Source organism: Acinonyx jubatus, chromosome D4, assembly GCF_027475565.1.
Source record: "Acinonyx jubatus isolate Ajub_Pintada_27869175 chromosome D4, VMU_Ajub_asm_v1.0, whole genome shotgun sequence".
Taxonomy (NCBI): Eukaryota; Metazoa; Chordata; class Mammalia; order Carnivora; family Felidae; genus Acinonyx; species Acinonyx jubatus.
The window spans coordinates 36,267,925-36,277,279 of NC_069391.1; the positions used below are offsets into that span (position 1 = coordinate 36,267,925).

At 41.0% G+C, this 9,355-nt stretch overlaps 1 protein-coding gene across 1 annotated transcript; it reads left to right on the forward strand.

The window, feature by feature from the left end:
• On the forward strand, positions 1 to 6,433 carry LOC128312171 (olfactory receptor 13C7-like). Its single transcript, XM_053204939.1, is given in 4 exon segments — positions 1 to 373; positions 1,314 to 1,944; positions 2,363 to 4,059; positions 4,062 to 6,433. Coding segments are annotated over 2 exon segments (957 nt in total). The 5' UTR covers positions 1 to 373; positions 1,314 to 1,944; positions 2,363 to 3,254; the 3' UTR covers positions 4,214 to 6,433.
• The last annotated feature ends 2,922 nt before the right edge of the window (positions 6,434 to 9,355 follow it).

The window sequence follows — 9,355 nt, forward strand, 5'->3', positions numbered from 1 at the left end:
AGGTATCCCTAGTCCACCCACCAACAAAGTTATACCAACATAATAAAATGTTAAGAGCTAATGTGGACACAGTTCCTGTAAACAGCAGAAGTGAGTCAGGCTGTCCCTGTGATATGTTTCCCGATTCCTGTGTGGCTGTCAGTATTGGGGCCAATCATAATAGCTGAGGCAATGGTGTGAGCCCTTCCACTTGTTCCTGAGCTTTCCACAAGAAACCCAAGCTCACATGTGTCGTACTGAGGGGTACTTCCACTTGTCTGTGGAAGAGTTGCAGGAGAAATCCAACTTGGGGAGAGAGAGAGACTCCAAACAAGACCCTCAAGGCATCTCAAAGCTCAGACTTTCTGAAACAGGAAGAGTGCAACAAAGGAAGGTATGTAGTTCAGACAAGTAAGATGGCAGATCCTCTCTGAATAGGGCCAGAAATTCTGAATTCTGCAAGCTGGTTCTGCTCAAGATAGATGTTTCCAGGGGCGCCTGGGTGGCTTGGTCGGTTAAGCGTCCGACTTTGGGTCAGGTCATGATCTCACGGTCCGTGAGTTCGAGCCCCGCGTCGGGCTCTGTGCTGACAGCTCAGAGCCTGGAGCCTGTTTCAGATTCTGTGTCTCCCTCTCTCTCTGCCCCTCCCCTGTTCATGCTCTGTCTCTCTCTGGCTCAAAAATAAATAAACGTTAAAAAAAATTAAAAAAAGAAAAGATAGATGTTTCCAATATTTAAGAGCCACTTAGAAAAGACAGGTTTGTTAAACATTTGAAAAGGTGGAACCATAGCCAGAAGCTAGGTATCTGGGGTCAGTGGTGCTCTAGGTTTTAAAATCATGCTTCCTTATAATTTACACTGTTATTTATTTATAAAATACATAAATGTTCTCCTGTACCAAGATATTATATACATTATTAAATGTTTACAAAAATAGAAATTGAAAAAGATGGGATAAAAATAAAAATATAAAAAGAAGGGTTAACATGGAGCAGAGGAGAAATTAAGGGTAGGTCACAAATTCATTTACTAGTTTATTCAGCAGCTATTCATTGAATGCCTAATGTAAGCCAGGTTCAGTTTTTATACTTCAGATACGTTTGTAAACAGTGTAGAAAAAAATCCCTGCCTCTGTGAAAATTGCACTCTAGCAGATGGAAACAGACAAGATAAATGACTAACATAAATAAGAAAATAATAGGGGATGCTGGAAACCGCACAGAATCAGGACTGAGGCATAAAGGAGGACTGAACACATGCACCTAATTTTGCTCCCTCTTGCAACCCACAAAAACTATAGTTAACTTTTTTGGTTTTGTTTCATTTTTTTAAAGTAACAAAATCCACAAGATTAAGAAGAAGGGGGACAGCAGTGTGATAACATCCTGAAGGCTGGAAAGTGGATGTGGTCATTTCCACTGCAGATCTAACAGACCTACACCCTGAGCCAGAAACTAGGAGAGCACTGCACTGCAACCAGATCTCCAGCACTGAGCAGCCATTGCACCACATCCTCTAGGTCCGGGGGTGAAGGGGTGCTACTAAAACAGGAGGATTAGGCAAAAAAAATGTATAAGAAACAGAGTCCCTATACCCCCTCCCTCATCCCATGACATTGGCCAACTCTCCCTTACCGATCCCAACAAAAATTTCTTCTCTGGAGAAGATAAAACACATGATCATAAGAAAGACTTCAAACAACAGGACATCACTTCTGCAATCAAGTGGACTTTTTCAAGCACACAGCTGCTATACCTATGAAACTCTCATGGCAAGAGCTAGGACCAGATTCATTTAGGACTCTCCCAATGCCCTGTAGAGGCCCAGCCTATGCTAGGAGTTCGGACTCTATGTGGTGGGACACAGACAAGAAGAAACTTTCTAGGTCACTTGATTCTTTCCAACCCCAAGATCCTGAATTTGGAAATGTCAGTGGTATTGAGCTACAAGGATCTGTCCTGTGTAGTGAGTCTCACACTCTCCTAGACCTATCATGGGTTCTACTGAGAGCTCTCACTGACTGGGGTTTATGTTAATTCTGGCAGGACCAGGATGACCTGTCCTCTCTAATGTTTTCCAATAGCTCAGCAGGATGGGTATAAAGGAAAGGAGGGCGAAGAAAGTATTTCTGGAGGGACTTCAAAATAATTGGATCTTGGAGACATAATCCCAGGTGTATAAAGTTTCTAAACTTTGTCACTTCAGTTTCTAAACTTTAAATCACTTCAGGGACTAGAATAATCCCAATAGCGGGGTGGAATTTAACTGGCTTCATGTACGTAATACATGGTCCTTTGTGGATTTTACCCAAACCCAGAACGAAGACCAGAAAACTTAGCTCTCATCCATTTCAGGTGCTAACTCCTCTGTCTGCTACTTTCAGATCAGATTGGCTATGTTCAGCCTCTGGACTATTCCAAGACCTCAGAAAAGTGGTGTTCTTTATTGACCTGTTTACAGAAAAGGTAAGAGAGAATTTGTAAAAGAATATGTAAACTCTTGTGAGCCCAGCCCAATTCCTGGCTTCATTCCTTGTGACTAAGTGGCATGGGGAGAACTTGAAGGAAAGAGAGAAGGACATCTTAGTGGTGGGACAGAAAGTGAAGAATGAGGAATTCATGAGATCATTTTGTCCCTGGATAGAATATCTCTAAATATATCCCATTCCAAAGAGCATATTAGGAAAACAGAGGCCCAGAGAGGAAAAGGGAGTTGATAATCCCCATACATTGAGTGACTGGTGAAGTACAATTCTTTTGGTAAGTGCTCCAAAGAGTTTGGCAGGTGAGTGAAGGAATGCATGAATAAATATCCCAGGGGCCTGTGGACTGTGAGAGAGAACTAAAAAAGAGGAGGAAATTCGTATCTAAAATTGCTTGGATCAGCAATTGAGAATGAAGATCTGTTATTTCCACCAGACTTATGTCCCAAAAGAATAAAAATTCATACAAATGGAGTATAGCACGTCTCACAAAATTGATTAAAATGGATCAGCCACACATGGTATAGCCTGAAGTAAACATGTGATGTTAATCTTAAATGTGATTCAGAAAATTAAATCCAATTTTGTGAAATGTCAAACACCTCCATGGGTAGCCAAATATCACAAAGTAGATTTTGACTAATTTCTCTGCATTTTATTAGAACAATGTAAAGAGACCCAGATTGCCAAGGCTGTTCTCCAGCTGCTCAGCAAGGCAAGTTTCCTCACTGGCTTTCTGGCCACTTTAGGCATCAGAGAATCATGAAGTTGGCTTTCTGAGGGAAGATACACCATGCAGAGATCCAATTGGACTTCTCCTGTGATGGGGTTCATTCTCCTGGGCCTCTCAGCCCACCCAAAGCTGGAGAAAACGTTCTTTGTGCTCATTTTACTGATGTACCTGGTGATACTGCTGGGCAATGGGGTCCTCATCCTGGTCACTGTGTCTGTCTCCCGCCTGCACACGCCCATGTACTTCTTCCTGGGGAACCTCTCCTTCTTGGACATCTGCTATACAACCTCCTCAGTCCCCCTCATTCTTGACAGCTTCCTGACCCCCAGGAAAACTGTACCCTTCTCAGCCTGTGCTGTGCAAATGTTTCTTTCCTTCGCCATGGGAGCCACAGAGTGTGTGCTTCTGGGCATGATGGCATTTGATCGCTATGTGGCCATTTGTAACCCCCTTAGGTACCCTGTGGTCATGAGCAAGGCTGTCTACGTGCCCATGGCTGCCAGCTCCTGGGCAGCTGGAAGCATGACCGCCATGGTGCAAACATCCTTAGCAATGCGGTTGCCCTTCTGTGGTGACAACGTCATTAACCACTTCACCTGTGAGATCTTGGCTGTCCTGAAGTTGGCCTGTGCTGATATCTCCATCAATGTGATCAGTATGGCAGTAGCCAATGTGATCTTCCTGGGGGTCCCAGTTCTGTTCATCTTTATCTCCTACATCTTCATCCTCACCACTATCCTGAGGATCCCCTCAGCTGAGGGGAGGAAAAAGGCCTTCTCCACCTGCTCTGCCCATCTCACAGTTGTGGTCATCTTCTATGGGACTATCCTTTTCATGTATGGGAAGCCCAAATCCAAGAACCCCATGAGGCAGACAAGCAGGACCTTTCAGATAAGCTCATCTCCCTCTTCTATGGGGTGGTGACCCCCATGCTCAACCCCATCATCTACAGCCTGAGGAACAAGGACGTGAAGGCTGCTGTGAGGAACCTGGTATTTCGGAAACACTTCATCCAGTGATGGTGGAAGGGTCATGATAGATCTCTATTATATAATTTCTCTCACCTAAGTGTCTCAGGGGATAAGAAAAAGGGCCAATTTCATCAAGGGTACATAGACAAAACTAATGACACAGAAGGCTTTATATGAATAGGAAGCATTTAATTGGACTTTTCTACCCCATTCTATAAGCAATTCTACAAAAGTATATGCCATTGGTCAAGCCTTATAGTTATCTATCTCTGTGATGCATTACTGAACTTATTGATGTCCAGGAAAGTAACTTCTCCAGTTTTATTTTTAACTGACAAAAAGCTCTAGTCTAGGGGTACCTGGGTGGCTTAGTCGATTGTCTGATTTCATTTCAATTCGAGTCATGATCTCACAGTCTGTGGGTTTGAGCCCTGTGTCAGGCTCTTTGCTGACAGTGTGGAGCCTGCTTGGGATTCTCTCTCCCTCTCTCTCTGCCCCTCCCCAGCTTGTGGGCTCTCTCTCTCAAAATAAATAAACAAACATTAAAAAAAAAAAAAAGCTCTAATCAATAGATCTGTAATTCATTTGCTCCTTGGCCTCTTTCTTGGAACATATTTGGATGGGTCCTTGATTCATGTTACCTTTCAACACATCTTACTCCATATTAAACAAAAGTAATATTTTTATCTTTATCCTCATTGTTTCTTTCTCCTTATTTTCATATTAATTCCTCAAATTGTTTCCTGAATTGTTCTCTTCCTGTCTCCATAATTAACCTCTTATCCTTAATCATAGTCCCTACCAGAAAATCATTCACGCTTTTGGAGCAAAGAAGAGGGTGAGTAGGTTGTGGCAAAACTGATACCAGGGTCAAAGGCTCTGGCCTTTTTTCTTTCCCCTTTTTGAAGATGTTGTTCACCCCTGGATTCTGTCCCTGGATAGCAGTGGCCTCCCATAGGTCATCAGAGTGATTTGGAAACAGAGATGTATTTAGGAGAATCAAATGAATTCTATTAATTTCCTGACCTAGCTTGACCAACCATGCAGCCAAGTGACCATCATGGCATGACACTACATGGCAGTCAGATGGAGAAGAAGGTGATGTTCACCAGGAGACATCTAAGAGTCATCCGCATGATTGGTGAGGAATTCCAAGCCAGTTCCCAATAGTCATCAATCTAGAAGTCCAGCTAAAAGAATGAGTGGAATAGAAAACCTCTGTTAGCTGACATGAACTTTTAATCCAATAGGAAGGAAATAAACTAACCATAAAGCAAACAGCCTTTGCTGACAAAGAGTTATTGCAAAAAGATAGTTAAGCGCAGTGAAGAAAAGTCTCAGTGGAACTCGGGAGGCTACGGAGTCAATAAAACAAAAGCAGTTTGCCAAAGAGAAGCTAAAAGAAAAGGTGACTGGGAGATAAAAACATGACCCTAGGGGGAAAAATCCACATTATTTATCAAATAAAATTCAGCAGAAAGTATTTAAAAGTAGATAAAACAATGCTTAAAATGAATTTTTACATTAAAAATAACTTAAATTTCTCTCCTAGTCTTCAGAGGGAAAAAAAGGGGGGGAGGTTCAGTTATTCGAGAAAAGATGAGAGACATAAAAGATAGACCGGGGGGATCCATTATGTAATTCTTGAGGAGAAAACAGAGCAGATAAAAAGCAAATAGTAATTAAGGAGGAGAAAAAACATTCTGCTGAACAGATAAAATTTCATTCATAAAAGTTTCATGAATCACCAGGTAAGAATTGTAGCAAATGACACACCTATACACAGTCGATACAAGGATAATTTTTGATTCTCATCTATGTTAAAATAATTCTATAGACTTTTCCACAGGAGAAAAGCATATTTTCTAACAAGGGATAGGAATCTGGCTGCCATTGGCCTGCTTTTCCGTTACCCTAAATGTAGATGCCAGTGGAACAAGGTTTTCTGAGTTCTGACAGAAATGGGCTGTGAGTCCTGAATTCTATGCACCCTGACCATTGCACAAATGTAAGACTTGAAAAGACATTTTTGGCACGTGCACACACAGAAAGCACGTACCCCTATAATCTCTTTCTGAAAAAGAAGTTTTATTTATAAAGTTCTCCCAACAAATAGTTTAAAATAAATAATTGAATGAATGTGACAGATATGGTATGTAAGACGTTAATGATCAAATGCTTAAGAATAATAAAGTCTAATGAACTCTTGATACCAAATTTGCCAAGACAAATATATGAATTATTAGAAAACACATAGAGGGAAACACTGATAACAAAACAATGGTATAACTCCAGTTACAATTCTAGATGACTTTATTAAGCTGAGAAATTAAGAAAGAGAAGTAAAGGTACAACCCATTTAAGGTTTCATCTTATGAAGGATGTATCAGGAAGGGGAATCTTATAAGTATCATTCACTGCATTGATACTGAAATACAAGTCTTAATATGCTTGTTGAAATTTTAAGAGACAAGACGAGTAGAAAAGCATTAGGATGAAGACTTTTGAAAGAATTAGAGGATTGTGAATGAACAAAAAGAGTTGATCAAATGAAAAAAAGTCATTTATTGAATCTGAGTAGATTAAAATCATTGTATATTAAACAAATGATACACATTACCCAGTTTTTAAAGGAGTTTCAGGGTTTCTAACATTAGGAATGTTAGATCTATTGCAACCGTTTTATTAATAGATTCAAGCAGAAAAAGTGATCTCATTGACAAATGTTGAGAAGTCATTTGATAACATTTAATATTTATTTCTGACTTTTTAAAAGTAGCAGACTTGAATAGAGGAAACCATCCCTGACATGAAAGAAAATATCAGAACATCGGCCTGTAGCATGTCTACAACTTGGATTAGAACACCTGCTTTCAATGTCTACATCATTCTGCAGAGTCTAACTAATTAGATGAGGCCAGAAAAATAAAGGACAAAAATAATGAAAAGAAGGAAAAAAAAAAAGAAAACTATTCACAGACGTTGTTCAACTACAAAAATTTTAATCAAATGTCAAAGCTACTAGAAGTAGTAGGAAAGTACACTAGAGTGGTTGTACATAATTCACAGCAGTCACAAAAATTTTTAAATACCTTGGGAAAATATATAAAGAAGTATGAAAGAACTATATGAATATCATGTATTTATAATCACACACGAACAGAAGAAATAAAGAAACAGTTTCATTTTGGAGGAAGGAAGTGCCCTGAATGTAAGCTTTAGGACATTTAACTATCCTCCAAGTGCTCTCATTCAAAGCCTTTCTCCCCCTTGCCAACAGGTTGGGATGAGCCATGCTCCATTCACTTTCCCATCCTTAGAGCAAGCACATGCTGTTAGTTGGGAAAGAAGGTTCAAGCTCAGGGCTTGGAGGCAAAGGTGAAGGCTCACTGACCTAAAGGTTACAGAAGCAAAGAAAACCAGCCTCAATTCAGCCCTTGCTTTTGGAGATAACCAAGGAGTCTAGAACAGACCACTGACAAATGGAGGTTTTCAGAGCTCTGCTTATGTGCTGATTAATTTCCACCTCATTACAACCAGTGACCATTTATCTCAGGTTAGGATGATGTCTTAAATCTTCAAGAGATTACAGCAGCCAATGAAAGTTATTACAAACATGATCAAATCAAGCAACACAGATAATCACAGACAACAGGTCAAGAATGTAATCACCCAAATAGCTTAAATCAGAGCATTTCAGATGCTGGACTGCAGGAAAGGACCAGGTGTGGAAGCAGGACCTGACTGCTTCTTCCAAAAGAATGCCAGGAAGGAATGTAGGAGTGGGGGAGGGGTTGCAGAGATGCTGTCCCAGCTGCAGGTTCCATGCTTACCTCTGGTGTTTGCAGAGTTGAACTGAGTGTCCCTCAAAATTCTTTGATGGTATCAAGATAAGTATTATGAGGGTCAAACAAAATTTGATCCATACCCAGATTTGGCTAAAGGTTGCAAATTTGCAATGTCCACTATAAGCACTCATAAGACACACCTGAACCCCCTAAGAATGCCATCACAGAGGTCAGCTATATCCTGTACTGTGCACCTATTATTTTGGGTGTTGGGGGGAACTGCTCGCTCTCACTCTTATGCGATTCTAATGAGGCTGCCAATCATAGTACACCAGCTCTTGGCACAGCAATCGGGTCTAATGGAAGTCATGTAACATAAGTCAAACTAACCAGAGCCATTCCTCAGGAAATTTCTAATTGGAGCATGCAGAGAAAGGGTCTTGTATTAGCTTTCTATGCTGCATGGAGGATCATCACTAACTTAGTGGCTCAAAACAACACACATTTATAATCTTGCAGTTTTGTAAGTCAGGAGTTCAACCAAGTCCTCCCCAAGGCTGCAGTGTAGGTGTTGGCCAGGGCTCGGTTCTCACCTGGAGACTCAAACAGAAGAATGTGAATTAGGCTCTTGACAACTCTCTTCCCTATCACATGAGGAAATCTGTCCACCAGCGTTTAAAATGAAGCCAGGAAAAAACAAGTAGAGATAAGAAACAGATGGAGAGACCCAGGGTCCTAATGACATGTAGAGTCCCTAATTCCAGCTATGCCTGAGACTGAATCCACCCTTGAACTTCTCAGTTGTATGAACATTAAAGTTCTTTTTGGGATTAAGCTGGTTGGAATAAGTTTTCTATCTAGCAGCCTAGGAAGTCTTAACAATTACAAAGCCCAGAGAAAAGCATCTTTATATGGTCTCCCTCTCTTGCTGACCACTGCATTCTCCACCTGCAATTCTACATTTATATAACATGGTAGGTCATTCTCAGTTGAGATACAAGAAACCGCAAACCAGTCTTGGTCAAATCCCAGGCTCTTTTTCAAATAAAAGAAAAGGAATAAACTCCTTTCAGGCCTATACTATCCATGAACATAGATGCAAAATCCTAAATTGATTGTGGCATCAGAGGAGGCTGAGCAAGGACATGGGACTTTTTTTTTTTTAACATTTATTTTTGAGAGACAGAGAAAGAGCACGAGCACAGGAGGGGCAGAGAGAGAGGCAGACACCGAATCCAAAGCAGGCTGAAGCTCTGAGCTGTCAGCACAGGCCTGACGTGGGGCTCAAACTCACAAACTGCAAGATCATGACCGAGCCGAAGTCAGACGCTTAACCAACTGAGCCACCCAGGCGCCCCAGAGACATGGGACTTTTATCTCCGTTAAGTTGTAAAAAAATCTC